General features: G+C 50.3%; 10 protein-coding genes across 10 annotated transcripts; 5 read left to right on the plus strand and 5 right to left on the minus strand.

Moving 5' to 3' along the window:
* Nucleotides 1–47: 47 nt before the first annotated feature.
* Nucleotides 48–569, minus strand: NECHADRAFT_34868 (uncharacterized protein; the record flags this gene model as incomplete). The annotated part of the gene is made up of 1 exon (XM_003041578.1): nt 48–569. One exon carries the CDS (start codon nt 567–569, stop codon nt 48–50), a length of 522 nt encoding a protein of 173 aa, XP_003041624.1.
* A 629-nt stretch (nt 570–1,198) lies between these two features.
* Nucleotides 1,199–1,984, minus strand: NECHADRAFT_34922 (uncharacterized protein; the record flags this gene model as incomplete). Its single annotated transcript, XM_003041579.1, has 1 exon — nt 1,199–1,984. A coding segment is annotated over one exon (786 nt), but the record flags the coding sequence as incomplete, so codon positions are not given.
* A 3,069-nt stretch (nt 1,985–5,053) lies between these two features.
* Nucleotides 5,054–6,355, minus strand: NECHADRAFT_35082 (uncharacterized protein; the record flags this gene model as incomplete). Its single annotated transcript, XM_003041580.1, has 1 exon — nt 5,054–6,355. The coding sequence occupies one exon, from the start codon at nt 6,353–6,355 to the stop codon at nt 5,054–5,056; it is 1,302 nt and encodes a 433-aa protein (XP_003041626.1).
* Nucleotides 6,356–7,635: 1,280 nt separating this feature from the next.
* NECHADRAFT_34866 (uncharacterized protein) lies at nt 7,636–9,617 on the minus strand (the record flags this gene model as incomplete). The annotated part of the gene is made up of 7 exons (XM_003041581.1): nt 7,636–7,763; nt 7,826–8,111; nt 8,164–8,339; nt 8,389–8,663; nt 8,714–8,937; nt 8,999–9,111; nt 9,164–9,617. The coding sequence occupies 7 exons, from the start codon at nt 9,615–9,617 to the stop codon at nt 7,636–7,638; spliced, it is 1,656 nt and encodes a 551-aa protein (XP_003041627.1).
* Nucleotides 9,618–10,115: 498 nt separating this feature from the next.
* On the plus strand, nt 10,116–11,642 carry NECHADRAFT_91591 (uncharacterized protein; the record flags this gene model as incomplete). The annotated part of the gene is made up of 4 exons (XM_003041521.1): nt 10,116–10,379; nt 10,458–10,596; nt 10,733–10,752; nt 10,782–11,642. The coding sequence occupies 4 exons, from the start codon at nt 10,116–10,118 to the stop codon at nt 11,640–11,642; spliced, it is 1,284 nt and encodes a 427-aa protein (XP_003041567.1).
* Nucleotides 11,643–12,410: 768 nt separating this feature from the next.
* NECHADRAFT_35064 (uncharacterized protein) lies at nt 12,411–14,020 on the plus strand (the record flags this gene model as incomplete). The annotated part of the gene is made up of 4 exons (XM_003041522.1): nt 12,411–12,533; nt 12,591–12,694; nt 12,748–13,795; nt 13,856–14,020. 4 exons carry the CDS (start codon nt 12,411–12,413, stop codon nt 14,018–14,020), a joined length of 1,440 nt encoding a protein of 479 aa, XP_003041568.1.
* Nucleotides 14,021–14,851: 831 nt separating this feature from the next.
* Nucleotides 14,852–15,242, plus strand: NECHADRAFT_34957 (uncharacterized protein; the record flags this gene model as incomplete). Its single annotated transcript, XM_003041523.1, has 2 exons — nt 14,852–15,115; nt 15,171–15,242. 2 exons carry the CDS (start codon nt 14,852–14,854, stop codon nt 15,240–15,242), a joined length of 336 nt encoding a protein of 111 aa, XP_003041569.1.
* Nucleotides 15,243–15,544: 302 nt separating this feature from the next.
* NECHADRAFT_77271 (polysaccharide lyase family 3) lies at nt 15,545–16,629 on the minus strand (the record flags this gene model as incomplete). Its single annotated transcript, XM_003041582.1, has 4 exons — nt 15,545–15,802; nt 15,859–16,020; nt 16,077–16,174; nt 16,224–16,629. 4 exons carry the CDS (start codon nt 16,627–16,629, stop codon nt 15,545–15,547), a joined length of 924 nt encoding a protein of 307 aa, XP_003041628.1.
* Nucleotides 16,630–21,061: 4,432 nt separating this feature from the next.
* On the plus strand, nt 21,062–22,146 carry NECHADRAFT_34871 (polysaccharide lyase family 1; the record flags this gene model as incomplete). Its single annotated transcript, XM_003041524.1, has 3 exons — nt 21,062–21,365; nt 21,417–21,661; nt 21,721–22,146. 3 exons carry the CDS (start codon nt 21,062–21,064, stop codon nt 22,144–22,146), a joined length of 975 nt encoding a protein of 324 aa, XP_003041570.1.
* A 927-nt stretch (nt 22,147–23,073) lies between these two features.
* On the plus strand, nt 23,074–24,351 carry NECHADRAFT_35028 (uncharacterized protein; the record flags this gene model as incomplete). Its single annotated transcript, XM_003041525.1, has 2 exons — nt 23,074–23,190; nt 23,368–24,351. 2 exons carry the CDS (start codon nt 23,074–23,076, stop codon nt 24,349–24,351), a joined length of 1,101 nt encoding a protein of 366 aa, XP_003041571.1.
* Nucleotides 24,352–25,062: the final 711 nt, after the last annotated feature.

Genomic DNA, 25,062 nt, shown 5'->3' on the forward strand with positions numbered 1-25,062 from the left:
AATCTCGACCTCAATCACAGGCCAGTCAGTCCTGTGCCCATGAATATTCAAGCCCGCTTGGTATTCTCCTTGGTAAACTTGACCAAGCTATCCAACCAATCCTGATGTCCATTCAGCATGGGGTTTGGCTTAGCTGTTGAAAGCTGCGCCGCCGGCTTTCCAATCTGAGATTCTTGAGTCAAGATTCTCACAGCACCATAATCCAAATCTTCGACAAGCCAAGCGTGATACACATCCAGCGCTGTATCCTCGTCACCCTCTTGCCACGCTCTCCAAGCCAGTCGACCGGCCTTGGACGACGTTGGTGCATCTGATTCCCATACCTCTGACTGCAGAGGCGGGAAACCGAAAGTCGAAAAGCTGAATTTGTCGCCTTTTTGTAGAATAGGTCCTGAGGATGGGGGCGTGATTTGGCTGCAATTGCCATAGTAGGATTCCCATTTCGTGATGTCGGATAGATATTGCCAGACTTCGGTTGCAGTTATGCCCCTCGCGATGGCCTCATTGGAGACGTAGTTGTCGGTCGTCCCGGGAAGGTACTTCTTTGGCCAGATAATTGCAGACTGCATGTTGGCGGGATAAAGATTGTTGAGGGAAGGTGAAGATGAGTATAAAGAGGATAAGAGTTGAGTAGCAATATTGGGCTGTTATCAGATCTCGTACGCAAAGTATAGTATTGGCTATATATATCGAGGGGGCTCTGTAGGGTGGTTGAAATCGGCCCGCATTAGCTATCAGATCAGGTGCTTGATGACAAATGGTTCAAGAAAGGAAGGGTAAGTTAGAGTTGTACGCGTCATCTTAGCTTTCTGTTCTTTCATCCAACATTTCATGTGGCATCTGGGCTTTGATTTGTAATCGAGGTTATTATTTACCTACTCTTGGTACGATTTTTGTCTTTCTCATGAACGGTGCTCGGGACTGCCCCACTAAGGTATCGATCGTGTGGGTCTCCGCGATCGACGTTTGAATGCCAGGTTGTTAAGGAATGGGGCTGCTCCGAGGCCCCCGCCCCCTGGCCTTGTGCCGCAGCCATTTGAGTTGGTACCTAAGTTAAGGAACGGGGAGCCTCTCTAACGCGGTTACCTAAAGAGCGTACTAAAAAGGGGCAAGTCAGATGTCTCCTTAACCTCAATCGTCACCCCGCTTCACCATGTCAGTACACGGCGAACCGTCCCTTGATGTGCTTTGTCCTACTTCACTTTTTAGATGCCCGGACTTTCGTGCCAGTCTCTGCATCCCATATCCAGCCTTCTTTCAGCCACCTCCAACATATGTACGCCCGCAGGTCCTTATCCATAGGCGCCACCCTTTTCCACTCAGGCTCAAATCCTGGCCCCGCTCCCTTGCCATTCCAGTCTTGGGCCAAACCTCGGAGGATGTCTCGATGGAAGATTCGAAAACTGTCGAGAGCATAAGGGCCCAGTGAAGGCAAATGCGCAACCTCCCATCCCTCACGCTCATCATCTTCTGTCAAGACCTCATTCTTGCGAATATCGAGGCCATTCCCGTGAGAGGGGTAGTGTAGCTTCCGGTAACGCCTTGACTTTGAAGGTGGATTCTGCACCCACGCCTTAGCAAACGCCACAAGCCGCCTGGCCCGGGAGTTATGCAGCCCTAGGGGATGAAGAAGGTCTGAAAGGTGCGAAATGGATGCTTCGGCTAAGTGGTTTGGTGATGGGTAATCAGATATGAGCTTGAGGAGAACTGGGCGTGCTTGGACACCCCGAGTACGGTTCCAGAGCACGGCAGCAACCAGTAACTTGTACAAGTCAGTGCCGACACTTTCTTGTATGAGCCCAAAGTGTTCATTCTCGATAGGGGCTGTGCGAGGGGCCGGTAGTACTCGGCCTGCTGGTAGCCGTCGAGTACTTGTCTTGTGCTCCGTAACATCGGCTGGGGATTTGGTCCTCTTTTCGGATTCCCGTCTAGACATGGACCGTGTTACCCGGCGAGACATCTCTGAAACGGCGACAGCGCTTTTGAGGGTTATTATTGTGTAACTTTTGTTGCTTGGGGAAGAGACAAACTTACCATGTGTCGTTGGTGAATCTATTTATCTATGACGCAATACATTAAGACAAGAGCGATCGTCTAATTGGATAGGAATAATCTGCTATTCTTGATCATTACTGTACGAAGTGCATTTCGATCTTCTGGCTTAGTTCCCATCAAGGTCCGGGCTACAACTATAATAAAGAGCAGATTGTCAACACATCACAACATCATGACCCGATGTTAACACAGTAGGTCGCAATCTTATTATACCGAGTTATTTGAGCACCACCCAACTCTGTTTTCCAACATAGCAGTCCAAACCAGCTTTCGTTACATACCCCAGAGCAGCGCGACGGAAGAACCCGCGCTCACCAACTATCCACAAAACAATATACATGTCATGATCTTGATCCACCACGTCCATAAAGCCTTGCGAGAACTGACCCAGTCTGCTATAACGATTCAGATATAAAACACTTTCGGCAGATGAAGACGAAAAGTCAAGCTCGGCAATTGGCAACAGCTCTGCTGTGTTGGGACGATTTCCTGACCATGGCAATGCCGCCAGAGTTCCAGCATCAACCTTGAGCTCACCAATCATACTTTCGCTCTTGCTATCAAGGATGGAGAAGAATTTTAAGCCTGAACGATTCGCGAGCTCGGGGCCTTCGATGTGCTCGATGTGAACGTTGTAGATGCGTGAGTAACAGCAAAGAATAACAGGGTCAAGGAGGAAAGGGTTTGAGATGGAGATAAAGTCTTTTGGATTCTCAGGCATATAGCTGGTTTCTTTGCTGGAGGGTGGGTGTGTTCCTATCTCGAAAGCTCGCGTTGACCATCGGGTAATCTTTGGTGTCAGATTTGATCTGTCAACCGCATCGACCACGTCAAGACCAACGTGTCGTCTATGGCTTTGGTCGTCCACCATAGGTGTACACAGCAACCATTGGATGATTGGCCGGATGCTTGAGTCGGTAATTCCGCTGAAGGGGAAAGTGACTGGGCCCGCCCAACCAGCCCAAGACCATGTAGGTGGTGGCTGGTTTGGATACGAAGCTTTTCTTCGCCTTAATTGCCCACTTGGCTGCCACATAAGCCCCGATTCGAGAAAGTTGACGGGTATACCGGCTGCAGCTGGCCCCAGCTTCTGCAGAGCGAACATGGTATACATGCCGGATAACGCCCTTAGCACATCATCGTCTCTTGTAAACTGCCGGCGGGAGAGCTGCTCTGCCATTTCGATGTAGCATTCCGATGGGTTCTCGCCGTGGAAAAATGCTGCGACTTTCGGATCCTCATCTCGGAGGCTCTTATAAGTCTCGGCCGGAATTGAGGGGTCAAGTGGGAAATCTTCATTCCAAGACCCGGTGTTGCAACTGTAGTACGTTCTCTCAGGTAGAAAGTACACGATCTTGGATGAGCAGTTGAGTTCTTGTAGAGTCCAGCCTCGAGTGAACCATGTCGTGAAATTGACCAATGGTTTCAGTTCCGGACGGTCAAGGCAAAACCGTTTACCTCCGATCGTATGATACTGGTTGGAGAGCTGGTTTGCTTCGATATCCAAGAGAGGCACCTGGGCGCTCGAGCCTGTGGCAGCAACAATAGTCAACGCTGCGTTGGCATAAATCTCATGCATGCGTCGGATCTCTTTTGTCTGGTCATCTCGATCATCTTGCTTGATGCAAAGGCTATCAATCCAGATATATCGATGCCCTAAAAACCTTCCAATCTCTACTGCGTCTTTGATAGTCCTGGGGATGCTAATGGAGTCGTGTTGAAGAGAGTTGCGACGCCTGAGGAGCTCTGATGTGGTGCTTGTCAAAGTAATAAAGGGGGCCGTCCCCCACACATAACTGAGGGCTATGTAATCGAAGGATGAAGCTTGCGGAACATCCATGACTCGCATTTCCAGCATATCCACCAGCCTGGATGGCATTTCTGAATTTCTCGACCGACGACAATCCACATGATGGGCGTTGCAGGTATGATAACAATCTCGCAGCAGATCCATGTTCCGACATGCCCCATTATCTGACTGTGGGAGCGAAACGTGGCTTGGAGGATCACCAAACATGTCCGTGTAGTGCTTTGGGTGCATGAATAGTTGAGATTCTTCGTCGTTGACCTCGTCGCTCTGTTCGAGTGGCAGCCACACAGACATGGCTCCTGTAGAGGGAATTGCATCTACTGAAACCTGAAAGCGACCAGCATTCTTGTACTGAATGTACGGCCCATCGGATTCAGAGCCACGACTACCCTCACAATCTTCTGCTTCCACTGAGGTCGACTCGGCGTCGAAGTTAACCTCTTTGTATAGACTGAGTAATGCGTTGTGTAAATCAGCCGTTGACTTCGGGGTGACACCTATCGTCTTGACCTTTTTGAATAGATCCTGCTGCTTTAGGTTCAAAACAAGACGGGTCAACAAGCAGCACAGCGGGCAGCCAGGATGAGCCAAAACATGGCTCAAATCTCCGAGAACAGTGATATTGGTGCTATCTCGGGCTCCGCCGTAAAAGCCCTCGCCTTTGGCTTTGAAGATTTCATTGAGTCGAATCTCGACGGGTTGACATTGGTCACAAAGCGAAGCCAAGGAGCTGCCCGTGGCAATGAGTTCGTTGGTAGAGCGGGCAATTAAGCGCTTGAAACTCTCAATGCTCAGCTGCGACATGGTGCTCGATTCTGTTGATCACGCTGGCGCTACACAGATGCGCATCCTGCTTCACAGGAGCATAATATGTGGTAGATACGTGCTGTGGGATGGCAGGCTATGTGGGATCTGGTCCTGAAGAAAGCATGGAAGCTTCTACGAATGATCTGTGCAAGAACGAAGACAGTTGTGTCGGGCGGGGTATGGAACGGGGAACCAATCGATACATCATGAGTAAGCGCATAAAGTAAAGTCAGTCGGGAGGCAGAAGGCCCGAAGTCCGACCACCGGCAGAACAAAAGCAATGACGAGGTTGGGCGGAGACAGGATAGGAATGATATAAAGCTTCAATGACGTATTTAGATCTTGCTCAGCGGCCGTCTCGGCTTAGTCATAGCACACAGTTTACATCCGACGGCCTGCTACCGTCGCCTTTTCGGTAAACTTACTCCATCCTCTTATCCTTGTTCCGTGCATGAAAAAGAGAAATGGGAACGGCGCCAAAACAAGAGAAAACCCTGCCAAGACTGATGCAGTCCATTCGATCCCCAGAGAATCGTACATGCCCTTTGTCCATAAAGGAAAAGAGGCCGCAAATATGCTACGTACTGTGACGTGTATCGACATTGCTGGCACGATGCGTACTTTATAGACGTCAACGAGATACAAGATGCCGCTGATGAAAATAAGTTGTAGCCCGAGCCCTATGAATGCGGATGCAAGAGCCTGACAGACCCAAGAGGTTCGCATAGACCACCCGAACCATAGCAGGGCCGGAGGAAGAATGACGGCACCCGCCATCATCGGAGGCAAGCAGTGCTCGGGGTTCGTGACACCATCATCTCGTTGCCATTGCTGTTTGAACCAAGTCGTCATAAAAGCTGCAACAGCGACTAAGGAGGCAAGAAGGCCTATGGCCACCGCCAAAAGCGGCAACGTCGAAGTCGTGTCTGCCCATCCCCTCTCTTTGTAAGCTAGCGGGAATAGCTGAAACGACATGTACAGGAGGCCATACACAAAAGTGAGGTGTACCGTCATGATGATAAGGATGGGCTCTTTGCAGAAGAGCACAATGGGCTTCGTCAAGTAGATTCGAGCAAAGTCTATGCAGCGCATCCGTGGTTTCTTGGTCGATGAGTGATTGCTGCCCTCTCCGTTGAGGCCAACCGCAGTGGCGGCGCTTTTCGAGGCCTGTTCTTCTTTGAGGAAGAACAACGCCGGGACCATGCAGGCCACCAGAACCAGGACTATCCATGCCAAGAATCGCCAGTCGCGCTTGTCAAGCACGTAGCTTGCGACGATAGGAGCGAGAACAGCACCAAAATTGATCGAGGTTGCACAGCAGGCCAGAGCTATACCACGCGGAATCGCTGTGTAGGGCTTCACGACCAAGCCGGAGCCAAGAGCCAACACGGAGCTTCCAAATGCTCCGGCCAGGAACCGAGAGACCAGAATCGTAGAGAGGTTCTTGGCCAGGCCGAAAGGAATATGAAAGAGGGCACACCCCAAAGTCCCGACGATAAGCGGCCTCTTCATGCCCACCACTTCTGCGATAGGACCCCAGACCAGAGGCCCGGCAGCAAACCCAGCAACGAAGAGCGAGACACCAAGCTGCACAAGCGTTTCAGAGGCTGTGAACTCTTCTGCCAGGATCACAGCAGCTGGGCCAAAGATACCGGAGGCGAACGATACTGCGAATATGGCCATACTGACGGTTGTGACGAGAGCTACCTTGGACAAGGGGGTTCGTCCGTCGTGAAAGTTATCAACCGAGTTTTCAAGGCTGTCCATCTTGGATAGTGTGAGCACTGGCGATTTACTGCTGACCAGGTGTGCTCAGGGTTTGATTGCGAGGATAGCGTGATGCTTTCGGGCTGTTGTGGCATTCTCGTCGTAGGCATGGGGATTTACAGAGTAATTACTCTGCCTAAAGACACAAGTTTAAATGCCAATCCAGAGGCATCGTATGAAAGATACACATAATGGTCCCGACCACAAGAAAAAAAGCGATAAGAGGGGGATGAAGCCTGTTCCTGAACATGACATCGCAGCAACCACCGGTAAGGAAGCATCTCTAGACCTAGCCAGCCAAGGTCCACTCTAATCACCTTCTACTTGTGGCAAGTAAATAGGAAGAGGGGTCGGCCTACCTGGAGAACGCAGGACTTGGACGACTATGACTGAAGATAGGGGAAGTTGGCGAGATCATCGCTGATGGCCCGGGGTTTGGGAGCTGCAGCGATTGGGTCTTGGCAAATTCACCCGGAATCATTTTTTAGACCCGGAGGCAACACTGGGCTAGTGACCTCAACAAGCGACCCTCCCTAGTCAGCTGGTTCTCTGGTTCCCCCAGCGAAACAATCACTGTGCCCCACCTTCATAGCCTACTCTTTTGAGGAGATGTGCTTATCAGCAGGCGAGATTAGGAGAGTTGCTCGCGCCCTAGGACAAGGCCATTCTCCGAGATCGGCAAGTCCACCATTTGCTCCGATAAGTGCGTCCCTCTATTGCTATAGCAGACAGGGGGGACTAAAAGGTCCGTGTAAGGAAAAGTCTGAGTCTTCAGAGAACGAGATTTCGGAAGATTTAGGACGAGTTGGTTTCCTTGGCTGAGAGATATCTAGACGAAGTCTTACCCTGAACTCACCCAAGAAGAGGAAAACTGTACAAGGAGAAAGGAAAATAAGGATCAAGGTTAATACCTGTAGACCTATAGTCACCATGATCCTTAAATACTTAATTTTTTAACTTAACCGCCGTCATTCTCCCGACACTGGCGCTGTCGTGGTTCTTTCGTCGCCCCAAGATATTCCGCTTGCTGAGCTGGAGGATGAGACCGCCTGAACTTGAAACCCAACAATAGCGGGCATTAATCAAGATATAAAAGAACAATGTTTGTTTTTGTAAACTAGGCGATTCAATTTCTAAGAGAACAAAGATTTCAAAGGCACTCTACGTTGAATCCTGCATGGCTCATTCGTGGCTTCTTACTCCTCCTCTGAACCCTGTAGCAGCTCTTCAATAACCTTTCCAATGGCAATGCATCTCTCTTCTTCATATTTACCGCAAGTAATTTGCACCCCAACCGGCATACCTTCCACCAAGTCAAAGTCATCTATCACAATATCAGTCAGCCCCCACGCCGCTCGCTATCTCTGGAAAGAACACGGTACTTACATTGGTTCTTGTTGAACTCGTCTGATGCGTTTCTTGGGCAATAATTTTCCCAGTCTGATGGAACCGGGAGGTCTGAGGACTTGGACACCTTGCACACAGGCAAGGTCAAAGCAGACCAGTTCAGAAGATTGAATATGCTCGTGTAACCGACATACTGGTTCGACTTGACCCAAGTCTTGGGTTTATAACCTACCCAAGGTGTCACGGGCATAATTAGAGCATCTAGGCCATGTAGATGCCAGCGACGAAGGTAGTCGTCCTCATAAGTATACTTGTCTGCGAAAAGCTGAGGCATGTGGTGAGCATACGATGACCGATATGGAGCTGGGCCAACCTACCTGATGACTTTCCTCGGTGGTAAGCAGATCAGCCGATGTGCCAACCATCATGCCTTCAATCAGCGGCTCGCCAGACAGCTTGCAGTATCGTTTCGCTGTGGCACCACCGTCCGAAAGGACGGCCTTGGAAAACAGATCCCAGGCCTGAGCGTGCGATGAAGTGTCCCATTCCAAGACTGGTAAATTGTCAACAACCAACTCTCAGACAGTGCTCTCATGACCTACTCTCATGCCCTGCACCCTGTAGGAGGGCGACAACTTTGCGAATTGCGCGTGCAATGGGAGGCTGTGGTCTCACCACCCCATCATCAACCACGAACCCAATTCTAAGTTTCTTGCCTTGCGGCACAGAGCACTTTTCCTTCCGCCAGGGAATCGGCGAGACTAATGGGTCTTGCTCCCAAGGACATGCGCCCTCGAGCGCCTCCATGTAAGACTCGATGGTCGCGAGGCTTGAAGCAATGGGACCAGCAGTAGGGATGACAAAGCTCTGCCTTGGTCTGTACGGGATTAGCCCAATTGCTCTGCATAGACAGTGAGCGTGACTTACCCTCCTCGTGGATATGGATGCCTCGAAACACTTGGCGACAGGCCATACAGGCCGCAGAGCGCTGCAGGGATCCGTATCGAGCCTCCGATATCAGTACCAATTCCTAGAGGACTTCCATGAAATGATATCAAGCTTGATTCTCCGCCACTGCTACCTCCCGAGATCAAATTTCTGTTGAGAGAATTCACGCATTGCCCGAACAAATGATTGTAAGAGTCGGACATCTACGCGATTATCTAGTGAGCACTCTGATGTAAAACGGGATCTCTCCATAAGCATGCGTACCATTAGCGACTGAGGCACATTTGTCTTGACAAAGGGGATGGCCCCCAGTCGGCGCAACGCAGCAACGGCATTGCAGTCTTTCATCGCCGGCTTGCCCATAAGTCCAACCCATCCTGTGTGTCAAGGTGAGTCTAATGCCAGCCGCCAGGGAATGGGGATGGTTACCGATTGTAGTATCCACGCCTTTCACTGATAGGTTGTCCTTGATGCTGACGGGTAGGCCATGCAATGGGCCGACCACTTTGCCCGTCTTTTCAAGGACCTCGTCCAGCTTCTTGGCATCTGCAAAAGCTTGTTCCAAAAAGATTTCAGTGCAGCAAGTCGTGAGCTGATGAGCAAAGGCTGCCCTTTTCGCGAATGCTCTCACAGCATCTAGCGCAGAGATCTCCCGACCAGCGATCTTTTGCAAAAGATCTCTGGCATCAAGAGTTTCAGTCATACGCTGCTCGTCGGGCGAGAGCAAATTAGATCGTCTGATGAAATCCAGGGCATTTGGGGCGGATTGTATGGATGGAACGTCGGTTATTCGCCACTCTGGAGGGATCAAGGAAAGCTGCTCGGCTCGCTTTTTGGCGGCGCGGTCCAAATAATCGTTGTAGTGGGTGATTCCGTTTGACATATTGACTGCCTGAGCAAAGAAACAAGAACTGGCGGTTTAGTGTACAGATCCTCGGGACCGTCCGGCAAGCTGATTTATAGAGGTTGGCGTGAAATCCATGGCAGTTTACACATATGTAAAGGATGTTCCTGATTAAGAGAAAAGACCCTCCTGATTTCCTTTTCCCGTACTGTTTATCGCGATTGTATGGTATCGACGCATGACCTCTAACTCCGCCCGGAGATAGATACCCGACATCGGGCGTTACCACACCCTAACGAAGATACGGTAGGTTGCAGTCTCCACATAGATAACTTTCCTTTTGGGGTAGCCGATTAGATAGCTTAGCCCCTTTAGCCAATCCCTTGCTGCTTGATAGACGGCATTTGGACCCGGGTATATATCAATCCCAGTCTCCCCGCTCAAATTGCCTGCCTCTTCAAGCAAGCAATCATTCCCAGTCTCCTGTTTATCCTCTTTGGCCCCACGTACAGCCCTACCCCGGGAGATATCAAAACAATGTCTCAAGCAAAAGTGACACGGCCTCGGCATGGACTGCGTGGCATCAGGCGGGACCGGGACTGTCGGAGTTGCAAGTCTCGCGGAGTCAAGTGCGATCTGAACAGACCGCGATGCCTGCCATGCGTCCAGTCAGGGCTGACTTGTGGCGGGTATCCGCAGAGAGTCGTCTGGGCGACTAGCAAGACACCCGTCACACCAACCATTCTGTCAGTCAAGAGAAGACCGGGCCTGGCGCCAGAATTGTCGGGCATGGAACGCACGGTAACCTACGGCAATCATGAAGGGTCATCGCTAGAGTCACAGTCGCAGCTACTACCAGTCTGCTCGCCGACATCAGAGGCATCTCCTCAAAGCTTGCACACGGGGCCACACGGCCATCAGAGCACAACCAAACACCCCCAGCACCAGTTCGCCGACCGTCTCTCAGCGTGGTGCACTGAATTGAGGCTCTCTGGGGCCGTTAACGGCGATGAGCGACGTGCGAGAGTCGCCGTGGCCACGACTCGCCTCCTAGATCATGTCGAAAGGATCTTGCGATGGCACATGGAATACCGGTCAACGTTGACCCCTGAGCCACTGCAACTTCTGCCTCGACCCTCTGGTCAGAGTACCAGGACACTGGACTCGCCCGCATGTGGTACCGAGACCGATTTTGAGCTCCAGTATGTCGATGCCCTTGCGAGCCTGAACCAGGTACTTGAGCATGCCAACCCAGTTGCGTTTCTCGGCATCCTCGTTCTCGCCTATTTTGAGGTTCTTTCAACCAGCGCATTCGGCGAATGGCAATTTCACCTTCAAGGCGCACGCTCGCTCTTGGACCATCATTGTCAGAGCCGCGAAGACATTGAGCGGCTTGGGCCCCCGATTGGAAACCTTCCTGAGATGATTGCCTACTTCGCCTGGTGGGATGTAGCCGGCGTCGTAGTCAGGCATCTCGGCGGTAGTCGAGCTGAGTCGCATGGGCGTCTTATCTTTCTTGACTGGCACCGCGCCCTCATAGGAGCCGACTTTTTCGACACAGTTGGTTGTCCGCCAGAGATATTCCAGCTGTTCGTTTCCTTGGCCAAATCTGCTAGCACATCACACGAGATCAGCGAGGAAGAAGCTCTCATTGCTGAACAAGGCCGACACGTGCTAGCCATGCAACAGCTCCTACAACTGGGACTCGTCGCGGATGATCAGGGGTTGTGCAGAGACACATGGAGATGCGCGGCGGTGATAGCTCTTCTTACGTGGGACAGCCCATCTCAGTCTACCGACGATCTAACGGCCGATTTCCGAGAGAAGGCATTAACTTCTGCTGTGGACAGGATCTGCAGGGGAATCTCTTCTGTCCCCCTGACATCAAGGTTATACATGCACATGGCCAAACCTGCATTTTTGGCCGGTATCAACGCCACATCTTTGACTCAGTGTGACGTTATACGTGAATACTGGCGCAACCTTCAAGCGGATGGCGCCCCGAGGCATCTTGGGGCTCTGGCTCAGTGCGAGGAGAGATGGAAGAATATCCCTAGAGCCTAACGGTCAAGGAGACGTGTAGGCCATGCTCATGCTGCAACAGCAGGTGGTTGCTTCTTGTGCAGCTGCCGGAAGCCGTATCATAAAGCCGAGTGTGTTCATCTAGATACTTAAATCTAGTTTGCAAAATTCTTGACCCAACCACAACAATGGATTCAACCTCCTGGTCAGGATCTAGCAAGGGCATGATATGGCATCAAGAGCCAGTTGATTGCTCTTGGTTGTCGAAGCCCCTAATCTCACTAAGCCAACAATCTAATAGACCAGTGCACCTACTATACGCTCATGCAACAGAATCTTAAGTGACCTAGACCATCCGATACCGATGCCGATGATCAGGCTACGACAAGGATGGTGCCTTGCGGGCGTGCAACCCCCGCATCACCCAGGCGGCCCACTAGACATCAAATGAGACCAAACCCGGGGTGATAAGCGTTCATACGACGTACCAATCTACGTTCTACTCCGTAAGAGGAAAGGCATCTATGAGGGCCCGCAGGTTTTGGATGAATGTAGAAAGACACCGAAGTGGGGGCTACGTTGACTCGCGCTCTGATAAGAACGAACCTGATTCTCGCGATAGTGCCAAGAAAGTCCCTTCAATACAGAGAGGATGGCAGCGTTTGATACCATGTCGGACGACTCAAAGATAACGTGCATTTAAGCAAACGGTATAAGTGTCGAAGGGATCGCCAGTGGAAAACGATCCAAAGCAACCTCTTTATTCAACTATCCTATCCACATCGATACCAACAAGTCTCAATCGTGTAAATGGCAACTCAGCGGCTTCGCGACTACTTCCACGTGCATTACCAGCCGGGGGAGCGCAAGTTGATTCAAAAGATTGACTTCTTCATTCTTACGTTCTGCTGCCTGAGCTATCTAGTCAACTACGTGAGTCACCTCAACCTACCGCTCTCGTGCACTACATGTTGCTGAGTCTTTTTGTAGCTTGACCGAACCAACCTTGCCAATGCCTATGTTTCCGGCATGAGAGACGAGCTTGGCTTTGTTGGGAACCAGCTCAATGTTATCAACACCTGCTTCACCGTTGGGTATGTTTTGTTCCTTCTTTGCCCAGTCTGCAACATGCTAACTCATTTCCCAGTTACGTCTTGGGCCAAGTACCTTCAAACCTATCGCTTCAATATGTCAAGCCTCGGATCTGGTTTCCATCCATGATGATTCTTTGGGGAGGTTTAACGATGGTGACGGCATCTGTAAAGAATCCTCAGTCAATCATGGCCATCCGCTTCTTCCAGGGTATCTGCGAGGCCTCGACATTTGTCGGCACTCATTATATCCTTGGCGCCTGGTATACTGAACGTGAACTCGGCAAGCGCAGTGGGATATTCACAGCATCTGGCCTCGCAGGGACCTTGATTGGTGGCTTCATCCAAACCGGCATCCACAGAAGCCTCAATGGCCGTCACGGACTTAGTGGATGGCGATGGCTTTTTATCGTCGATGGTTTACTCACAGTCCCCGTTGCCACCTACGGGTTCCTATGCTTTCCTGATACTCCGCATACTACCACAGCGTTTTACTTGACTGACGACGAGCGTCGACTTGCGAAATCTCGCGTCCCCCTTATCGAAAAGGACTCTCCTCTGACCCTTGCTTTTGCAAAGAAGGTATTGATTTCGTGGTATTGGTGGGGATTTGTTATCCTTTGGATCATTGCTGGTGAGACAGAGTCTTTCAGCACTAATGCGCTCCTGGCCATGTTCTTGCAAAACCACCCTACTCATACGTATAGCGTGGCCCAAATGAATAATTATCCCACCGGCGTTGCTGCTGTTGGGATCGTCTCGACGTTATTCTGGGCCACCTTGACCGACTTCCTCGGCGGAAAGCGATACCTGGTTGGCTACTTCATTGGTTTGACGGGCCTGGCGACCTCTGCTATGATCCTCGTCGCATCAAAGAATCCGACAAGCTCTGCTTCGACTTCAATTACTTTTGGTGCATATTATTGGGCCGGTGCGGTCTATGCCTGCCAGGCTACTTTCTTCGCGTGGTGCAACGATGCAATGCGCTATGAAACGTCAGCCTTCCGGGGCGTTGTGCTTGCAGGCATGAACCTCGGCAGCAATGCCGTTAACGCCTGGTGGAGCATTCTTTTCTACGGCGTGTCGATGGCACCTTGGTTTACCGTGAGCTTTCCCTTACCTTTCTTTCAAGTTTGCAGTTCTAACTAATCAACCCTTCAACAGCGCGGGATGTGGGCAATGATTGCTAGTTCGATCGCATTGATCATCTGGACTCCGGGCTTGACATATCTGGTTCACAGGGCGTCGGCCAAAAATGTCCTTGTTGCAGAAGGGGCTCCAAGCATCGAAGACGTCAAGATTGAGTCAAAGGAACAGAGTTCTGTTTAGTCCGAAAGCAAAGGGGATGGTCACACATGTGATTACCGGAACTGCTTATGGTATGACTGGAAGGAGACCGTTCAACGCCACATGGTTGCAACCCTTGATATCATGGTCGCAATTGGCAGCCACCATGGCTTGATATATTTCCGATTGGACAATTATAATACTAGTCCTGCGTTTCGAGCATGTCCGATTCATTCATTATCTACATGAAGTGCTTCGCATATATCTCTTGGCCCCAAGTGACCTGACGCGGCTGAATGCATCACCGCACGCCCGTTTACTCACCATCCTCGACAACCTTCGACAGCCCTCTTTTTCTTCTCAATAGTCCCATCCGGTGGAAAAGAGCCTTCATCAGTGAAGCTGATGACGACATTCCAAAGTGGCTTGCGTGATGTCGTGGGAGTGATAGTGCACTGTGTGGGCGCTCTCGACCGCTTGTGTCTACACAATATGACGAGCCTCCTTTGATAGTTCTATATGTCCAAAATTGTGACCGTGAAAAAGCTTTTCGGAGAAATGACTCAATTGCATTTGTCTTCAATTTGTTCACGGAGCCTTGAGACGTCGGTATCAGCTGATGACTTGTATTTACGGCCCAGGTGGGTCTGTCTCCGTGAGCCATGCTCGTTTTCGCACTGTACGGCTACCAATTAAGAGGGGCTGATAAATTTGACCCGACCTCACCCGTGACTTGAGACTTAGATATAATCTCTTCTTGACTCACATCCACGGTCTTCTCTCACATTTTCTATCCTCCAATTGGGCACCGCTACTTACTTTCACCAATCTTCTTAACCTCAGTCTCCTCGCTCCCTTGCCCGCCTAGCAAAAATGCCTCTCATCGACGCCGATACTCCCCCCACCACCAACGACCTTCACTACGTCGTCTATTTCGCCTCTGGCGAACCATCCTGGTGCCCGGACTGCCGCGATGCCCTCCCTGCTCTGAACAGCGTCTTTGGCGGTGATTCAGCACCCACTGCCTACATTGTCCGCGTTGGTTCATTCGCCGAGTGGAAGGGCAACCCCAAGAACAAGTACCGCAATGAGCCGTACAACATTCAGGGAGTTCCTACGGTTGTTCGGTATCAATATGTAACCACTTTAGCCCTTCAACGTTTTGATTTTCATATAGCTAACGGTTTTCTAGGGGAACGAGGTCGCTCGATTGGGCGACATTGAGAGCCAAAACGAATCCGATCTGCGAAAGTTGATTGCCTAAACGGCTGTAACTCATGCCAAGTATCAAACACAGAGCATAGCACAAGAATGAATAGACTATTTCCTTAGCATCATGCTTGATAAGTGTCTCACTAGTGACTACATCACTTTGTCCCTCATACAAACAAGGCTTGAATGTAAAGTGCGCAAAAGCATTAGAGGCAAAAGTGTTATTAATATTTACAGTGAAGATGGGGTATTTCAAATTCATCACGGTCCGACTTCCCTAGTTTCAGCGGCGCCAAGTTCCCATCCTAGAAGGTGTACTTCACCTATAAACATTCACCACATGTCCAATTCCATCTAGTTGAATCCCTCGGGCCAGAACTCAGAAAGCCACTCATAGGGGTCCTCCGGCTCGTACTGGTTGGTGACCTTGCCATCAAAGTCGACAATGTGGTCTCTCGTCTCATTGTAGAGAGCATACTTCTCATCCGGTCCGTTGCCAATGTAGTAGGGCACGGTTTGGACATTGTTGCCAATCTCCTTGTCGACAATGCTGGTGACGTTGTCGATCTGAGAGTTCTTGAGGCGGAACTCGTCGCCATAGTTGGGGTTGATCTAAAGCAGGCTGTCAGCATATGGCAACTCAGAGTCAGCAGTCCAGGGGTACTTACGATACCCATCCTGAGGCCATTCACTGCAACCACGTTCTGGATGGTGGCGTTGCGCTTGGCCTGGTTGAGGCAGTTGCCGCAGGACTGGTAGAAGGTGCCAAAGTCCTCGGCATAAAAGCCTGTGATGTTGTACTTCCCACCAAGCGAGTTGTCTTGGAAGATCTGTAACCGTGAGTGTCAGCTTAATACGTCCTGTCATAGTCCAGACACCGACTGACCTTGTCTGTGGCACTTCGGGCTCCACCTCCAATGACTCTGAGTTGTGTGTTGAGTCCCTTGGAGGTCAAAGCATCTTCGCACACGTCCTCCCACCAAACTTGACATTGTTAGTATTTGGCCTAATATGATTGATAATGACAACATACCGTTCTCCACCCAAGCATCACCCAGAGCATGGATGCCCTCTGCCTGGTTCTTGCCGATGATGACGTTTCGGATGGTGGATCCTGGCATCAGGTTGAAGACGGCATCGGCGTCAGTGCCCTCAGCCTGCTCATTGCAGCTACCTTCAGGACGCTCGTAACGCTTCATTCCACCATCAAAGACCTCTCCAGGCATGATGTACTTGACATTCTCGAAGACTACTGTCTCCTTTGCAACAGGGAACTTTGTGATGGGGAAAGGGAAGCGGGGAGGTGGCCGCCCGCCAAGGTCTCCCTGAGTAGCGTCGCTATCGCCTTGGCTGCCATCACCAGTCCTGGACTGACGAGGTGCAATGACGGCGGACTGCGCAAGGGCAGGGAGGAGAGACAAAAGCACGGTAGCCTTCATTGTGGAGGCGGCAAGAGGCTAGTGATGTGTGTGACGGCACAGTAAAGGGGTGAAGGAAGAACAGTGAGTCAATGCACAGTCTCTGAGAAGATCTACAGAGTCAATATGCCTTCTAGGAGGTCACTTATATACTTATTTGCCCCCAACATTGGTTAGAGCAATCCCCGGTGCCCCCAACATGTTTGCAGCTCACGAGTCCCTTGTCACCATCCTCCCGGCTGACTGAATGTCAACAACTCTGCCATGCCAACAAATGCGATGGCCCGATGGCATGGATTCTCTGCTTGATGGCTTGCCTCTCGTCTATCAAATTCAGTCAAGTGCAAGTGCACGATGGATGACAGGTCGTCCAACCCCAGCCTACGGAAGAATTTAGCTTTAAGATTCCGTGAATCACTGGCTTAAGCTTAAAGTGAGATCTTCCCCGATCCTTGACAGACCGAAAATCTGGTCTGGGGTTGACCAGGCTTGACTGGCTTCTCTCCGCAGCCAAGAAGGTGCTACGCCTTAACGTGAGCAGTTTGCGGGGTTGGGGGAAGGCGGGGTTAGCTCGAGATCTCTATGGGGAACAAATCCTATTTGCGGGAAATTTGTGATAATATTTCCATCCAGTAACCATTCTTATTTCTCCATGGAAGAAGCATGACGTCGAATTGGATCCTACATGTACATTGCCTCGCTAATGAAGGATTACAGCCCACGCCGTAGAAATTGTGTGTGAGGACTGGGCCTGTTCTCTTCACCATCGTGGCGGCGACAGGGGTGATCACGTGGGCAATCTTCGGTTAGGTGGGGAACGGTAAGACGAGGCCCCATTCCATTGCCTAAAAGGGAAGGTCGTGATAGTCTCAGAAGTTGAGATAACATTAGCGATGGCCTAATATTTAAATCTTTTGTCTATTAGAATTCTCAACGCCCACTTTGTAAAAAGAATAAATTCATTGTTGCATTAGAAATTTTGATTTCACGTTAAGCAAAACCCCCGAGTTTGTCCGCTGCCTGAGACTCAAACCTTGAAACGCTTTGTCAGCGGCCATGATTATTCGTATTCTCTAGAAGGCATGGACGCCATCGATCATGACGTTGCGAGTGTGGCTTTGAATTGAATGGGGCACGCGAGAGATGGCGGCCTACAACCATGCGGCTCCGCCACGTGCCAAGGCTCTGGGTCTCTTCCGAAGCCCCGGTTCCCGTGCTATTGCCATGTTTAGCTTTTTCCAACTGCTATCAGATGTTGCCGTTCTATCCGGAAAACGCACCATCGCTTGACACTGGCCGAAATTGAGCTGCCTCGCGTTATGCTTTCTCCAGTTCCATAATAACTTTGAGCATGACCTATCACATAGATTATCAGGTGTTGTGTAGAACCCATGAAACTCATCATAGCGAAGTATAGAGAACCGCAATCCTGTTATGAACTCCGAGTCCTATTCCGAACGATCAAACAGCAATTGATGCTAAAACTATGCTGGAGTTTAGGGGGGCCCACAACATCAACGCAGACTCATTCAATGTGCATACAAGACTACAATATTCAAAACGTTTTCTTTTCTCATGGTTAGACGATTCGATACTCCGCTGACCTAATGACAACCGTCGATACAGTCATACCTCAAGGTCCTGGCACATCGGTCCCCTTGAAGAGAGGAACAACTATGGAAGGCTGGGCGGTGACTGGAGGTCTGGTTGCAGGAAAAAACTGTACGGGAGCGGGTATCATTGAGTGGATAAACAACCCAGCGCTATGAATCACTCAAATGGTTGTTGTCGAGAACGGACCAGACCAGATTGTAGTTGGCGGGTTTATGAGTGCTTCAGGCTTCCCCTTGAGCCGTAACCTTCGAGATTTTTCATCATATAGCTTCATTCACTTCTAAACTTTGGGCAGATATGTATTCATCTGCCTTTTTCAGAGTCAATTCTGAGTTCAATGGCTTGAATTTAGGGCCGAAGATACCCCCAGAAAATCTTTTACGGCTTGTGTCTTACCCTCCAATGGCCCCGGTTTCATGAAGATGCAATTCCCGTACATTCTGAAGAGGACCACCTGCGAGATCTTGCTCATTCAGTCAGCGATATTGCCAGTGTGGAGGATCAAGAGCGTGCTAGTATCAGGGCAAACATCAATACTACTTGGATTCAACTGAGCAAGTACCATTTTCCTCAACCTCTGTTTCCGGTCTCTGTTGTTTCCAATCCTGAACTCGGCCTCCGGTAGCCTGAGACTAATTGGACTGCAGTGAGCGACAGGGGTTTCGGGGTGCAGAACGTAGGAGCTCTCCCATTCGTGGAACATCTGGGACATTATTTCCACCCAGTAACCGTTGCTGCTTTGTTGCAGAAAAAACATGAAGCTCTTGATCACCTAAAGGTGGTGATGACAATGACGATGATTTTCATGACTGGTGGTTTGGCATCGCATCTGATTCAGGGCTGTGTTGAATTCGTGTGGTAGTCTCTTGTGCCTAGCCGCATGCTTAATGGCTCCATCTTTACCAGGGAACTCTGAGCCAGCAAAGTGACCGGAAAGGGTAAAAGACAAGTACATAGAAATTAACTTAACTAAGAGAAATTATACCAGTACTTCAAAATGCGTACTTTATTCCGAGTTCTCTTTACTTGCGAGTTCCGGCATCTCCAGCATTGCTACCCCTGTGGCTCGGGTCCCGGCACGCCAGCAGGGAGATCTCCAACTAACGAACTATGCATAGTGTTGCCGTTACCAGAGCTTAATTAAGGTAGCAAATAAGAAGCCGCTATTGGCGGTGGCAATCATAGTCAAAACCCTAAATGTGGTACAGATGCAAGCCCTTCTTCCGAATTGTCAGACTTAACCTATAGTCAAGTGGGTTCTTGCAAAATTGAGCAAACAAGGATCAGGAATAATACAAACGTGCTTGAGTGGCTTGTGTGGAAGTTTTTCAAAGCTAGTTTTACAACAGATGCGATCGAGGAACAGGAGAACGGACGAGCGAAGGGGAAAGGTCAAAATTGAGTCGCGTCCACTTTCAGGCTCAGAAATGGGGGTTTTGCCATCACCCTCTCGCTGACATCTTGGCATCTTGGCTTCCGAACGGGAAATCATTAGGAGCATCTACTACCAGTAGACTTGCGATAAACCGTCAATCGCGAGAAAGTATCTTCGACATGTACACTACTTGGCCAGCTCGGCAACTTTGCTTACTTGTCCTTGCTGTTCTGGAAAGACAAGGACACAGTGCATCGATTTGAATCTTGCCAAAAACACGTCTTCTCATACATCCTGACGACTTGAGAATTTCCGGCTCTGGATCTTGGTTAAATATCCCAATGCATGCCACGCAACACTTGTACAGCTGACTGATGCTGGTTGCGGTTTGCAGATTCATGTTTATTGTACCAATGTCGTGTTGCTTACTCATATGCCCAGCACTCTTTCTGTGTCTACAATGAAAGCGAACCACTTGAAATTGGAACGTCCATAGCTGATGCGCCCCGTCGAACATACAACGCTTAATTCAACCTACGTATCATCTTGCAAAGCTCATACAGAGTGAAGTGGCTCGTATTTAAAGTCAGTAACGGGCCTAGATAAGTGACCGAGCTCCGTGTACCTAGCATGGCTATGCTTGGTGAGCAAGTTTCCATATGCCGCCTTTACTGACCCTTGAAACGACCAAGAGACGGGAAGGCCGGAGTATATACACTCGTACGAGGGAAAACTTAATTCCTCGTGTCAACAGAAGGCCCTCCTAGGATCAGATAACATCGTCGTATTCAGTGTAAATTACGCCATCGCGTAGCCCATTGTACGTAAGAATGTCACTGGCAGACCCCTGGCCGGGCCAAAGCGGTACGCTTGAATTCCGAAGGGGACCATGATCCTTTACCGCAGCACGGTAATATAGATCATCGCTCCTCCGTCGCACCTGAGAAACCGACGGGTCCTAAATCCATCTATCACGGCTTCCGCTGGGTCGCTCGCTAGATTTTCCACCAACCGTTCAGTGGGTGACGTGCAAAACCCACCAATGACGGCACTTCCCAACTCCCAAAACGTCACATCCACAGACCCTTGATCGTTTCTGTTTCACGTTCATGGAAAGAACCACTCTTTGCAACTTTAGCATCCCCCTTTCTTTGAAGAAGTCAAAAAAACGTGAGAGAGGTTCCCCGATGCGGCAGGTCTAGGCAATGCTCCGGGCTCCGTGGGCACGAATATGGATTAATTATTCATCTGGATTTGTATTCTCTGCTTGTTCTGTTGTCTATAAGAGTCGAGGCCGTCCGCCTCTTGATGAAATGTTTTCTTCACTTCGGTAACCAACATTAAGCTTATTTCTTCCTTCCCCGGCTGGTCCACACTTGGCAACCCCTTATTTTCAACCTTATCTTCTTACTCCAACTATCTGTCACTCAAGCTTTCCCATTTGTTCCCTCTTTCTCTCTCACCATGAAGCTGTCTTCTGTTTTCGCTACTCTTTTGGCGACCGTCGCCGTCGCCTCTCCTATTGAGTCGCGTGATGAACTGATCAAGCGCCAGTCCAAGGAGGCCTGCAGCGTTGGTTACTGCACTCAGAACGGTGGCACTACTGGTGGTGCCGCCGGTGAGACCGTCACTGTCACCTCTGTTGCCGCTCTTATTGAGGCTGCCAAGCGTGATGGTCCCCTCACCATCGTTGTCTCTGGCAAGCTGTCGGGCTCTGACCGCGTCCGCCCCACGTCTGACAAGACCATCATCGGTGCTGCTGGAAGCTGTAAGTTCACTAAGAGTTCTTCCATATTTTGCGGTTTCTAATTTTAAACAGCCCTCACCGGTGTCGGCATCTACGTCCGTCGCCAGAAGAACGTCATCCTACGCAACCTGAAGATTGGTCAGGTTGATGCCAGCAACGGTGATGCTATTGGCATCGATGAGTCTACCAACGTCTGGGTCGACCACTGCGATCTTTCTGGTGACCTCAGCGGCGGAAAGGACGACCTCGATGGTCTTCTCGACATCTCCCACGGTGCTGACTGGGTGACTGTCTCCAACACCTACTTCCACGACCACGTAAGTCAACAAACAACTTGCATTAGCCAGGAACTATATACTGACCTTGATAACTACAGTGGAAGGGCTCTCTGATTGGCCACTCCGACAGCAACGCCTCGCAGGACAAGGGCAAGCTCCACATCACCTATGCCAACAACTACTGGAAGAACGTCAACAGCCGTCAGCCCCTCATCCGCTTCGCCACCGTCCACATTGTCAACAACTACTGGGACGGCATCATCCTCTCCGGTGTCAACACCCGCATGGGCGCCCAGGTCCTCGTTCAGAGCTCCGCCTTTGCCAACTCTGCCGAGCGCGCCATCTTCTTCGCTGACTCCAAGGAGACTGGCTACGCTGTTGTTGAGGATGTCAACCTTGGCGGCTCTGTCAACTCTGCCCCCAAGGGTACCCTGACCTCTGCTTCGCTGCCCTACAAGGTCAGCGCTCTCGGCTCCGCCAAGGTTGCTTCCACCATCCCTGGCACTGCTGGTCAGAAGCTGTAAGCATGTCTTTGGAGGTACCTTGTGGCTCGACGGGGTGGTTGTTAGGTGGGGTTTGTTATTCTCGAGTATATTCAGATGTAGCAGCACATAGTTTTTACAATATCAGTACATAGTTGGTTTCATGAAAATACGGGTATTCCCAAGAACGTCAAGACCAATGATAATGACCTGTGGATTGTGACTTTGGCCCACAGTACTCTATCCGCTTCTTAGATACCCTTATAAGGTATTGCGGTTGGTCTTTATGAACGCCCAATAGCCAACATGGCTTAAAACCCCGCATGACGCGTTCTTCCCCAGCTCGGGTTATTTAGCCACGTGTGGAAGACTGTATAGCCTCGGCTCTCCTACCTACCATTCGAGCGCTTCTTGTCCCCTTGAGTCCGGGCGCGAATGGTTGACAGAGATTGGCTGACTTAAACATTAAGTTCTGCCCAATATTCTACTGCCCCAAACAATACGAACCCAATTTTGCGCACCAATGGCATTCAATTGCCGATCAGAGAAACTGCGGATCATGGAGGCATTTCCTGGGGCCTGCCATCGCGTGATCAAGGCAATGAGTGGGCAGGTCGGTGGCAGGGATCGGCGCTGCTACCCCAGAACAGCGTCATTCGCGGCGATCCGGTACGACCCTCGGAGGAAACCCCAGACTAGAGGTGCGCATGTTGGAATAGCTTCCATGCCAAGCTTCGCAGACGGGAAGGTGTAACCTTAATAGTGGTAATAGTTGCAGTAGTGGTCAGTGTTAATGCAACGGCGCCTTTTGTTACAGTCTGGGGTAAGAAGTTACTATAGTCAAACTCTTATATAATGCTACGCTCGCTGCCGCTATAGATCTCGAGGGGTCTCTTCTGGCAGTGCCTTCTCTACTCACTTCTTTATTCCTGGGCTAAGAGACATCTACTGCTGCACATACTCTCCGCCATGCAGTTCCTTCAACTTTTGCCACTGGCATTCATCAGTTCGGTCTTGGCTGACGAGGCCAGCCTAGCCCAAATTGAAAGTGCCTTGTCTGCTATTTCTGTGACCAACATCGAAGATGTCCGCGGAAATATACACCTCCCAGCAGATTCGGATGGCCTAGCTGTCACATGGAACAGCAGCAACACAGCAGTCATCAGCAATGACGGCGTGGTCAGCCGTCAAGGAAGCGATACTTCAGTGACTCTTACTGCGACAATTGAGTCTGGTGACGAAGTCCTTGAGCGAGAGTTCAAGGCATCTGTTCGACAGAAGACTAGCCTTGGACCTTTGGAGGCTTACGCCTTTTCATACTTTACGGGAAATTCTCTCTCAGGCGAGAATATCTTCTTCGCTTCAAGCAACGGGAACAATGCCCTCGACTGGAAGGAACTTAATGGCGGCCAACCAGTCCTCAAGTCCACGCTCGGCACTAAAGGTCTACGGGATCCTTTCATCATTCGCTCTCCCGAGGGAGATACCTTTTACCTGATCGCCACCGACCTCTCTATTGGCAGTGGCACCTCCTGGGGAGCAGCAGTCCGACAAGGTAGTCTCTACCTCGAAGTATGGGAGTCTCATGACTTGGTTAACTGGTCCGAACAACGCCATGTCAAGGTCTCACCTGATAATGCTGGCAACACCTGGGCACCTGAGGCATTTTGGGATTCTGAGCAACAAGCCTTTGTCGTTTTCTGGGCATCGTCACTGTACGCTGATGATGATCCCAAGCATGAGGGAAGCTCCTATCACCGCATGCTGTACTCTCTCACTCGCGACTTCGTTACCTTTTCGAAGGCAGAGATCTGGCAGGATACTGGCGATTCTCGGATTGATACAACCGTCATCAAGTCCGGAGATACCCTCTACCGCTTCACTAAGGACGAAGGAGCTGTCACTGGATGCACGGATATCATTCAAGAAAAGTCCACCTCACTTCTCGCACCTGATGATGAATGGACGACCCTGGCCAGTTGCATTGGAGCCAAGGCTGGAACCAAAGCCATCGAGGGCCCCACTGCATTCAAATCAAACCCAGGCGATGCCAACGGGGAAAAGTTCTACCTGTTCGTTGACGAGTACGGTGGCCGTGGTTACATCCCTCTTGAGACTGCTGATATCGACAATCCGAACTGGAAGGTTTCGAGTAGCTACAAGCTTCCTACTAGCCCTCGTCATGGCACGGTTATTCCCATCACCGCGAAGGAGCGCGAAGCACTCGAAAGTGCCTTGGGCGCATAGTTAGTGCCTTGGGCACATAGTTGGATTGTTAGTAGCGTTGACTTGTAGTGGGCTTCAACTTTGACATGATGCCCATGCTAGAAACGTGGCATGAAGATTACGATGAATAGGCTAGAGAACTAGAATAGTCTGGTACATTACGTTGTTGGAATATATCCCATAAGACACTTTTCGTTCCAAGTCCTAATACCACTCTTTTCGTTTCTTAAGCATCGTCAATGCCGATTAGGGGCAGTATATGTAAAGTTCAAGCAGAGTGAGTAGGATGATATGATGCAGTTCGCGTAGGCCCCGGCGCTAGAAAACAAAACAGCCCATGGAAAGTATGGTCGGATTGTACGGATGCAATCTTTGCATTGCCTGTTGACTTTTGGAGCTTATGACGCATGTGATCACTCATTGCCGCCAGACAGGCTATTAAAGAGGCCAATTGACTAGGATCAACGGGCTTAAAACCTCAATGTGGCCGATCCCGTCATAGCAGCCCCAGTCGCAGTGTCACGATGTTACCAACCCCGCATATCCCTCATGAATTCGACTTACCCCGGGACTGGCTAAATGAAGCTTTGCGGCTATACTCTATGGCATGATCGGCATATGCGGAATTTTATTCTATCCACCAATACCGGTTGCATCGTGTTGAACTCCGTCGGCGCATTCGGGTACCTTTCCGAAATAGTTTGATACTAAGTTTTGCTTCTGGTTCTGCGT

The sequence above is a fragment of the Fusarium vanettenii genome (genome assembly GCF_000151355.1).
Source record: "Fusarium vanettenii 77-13-4 chromosome 3 genomic scaffold NECHAsca_44_chr3_2_0, whole genome shotgun sequence".
Taxonomy (NCBI): domain Eukaryota; kingdom Fungi; phylum Ascomycota; class Sordariomycetes; order Hypocreales; family Nectriaceae; genus Fusarium; species Fusarium vanettenii.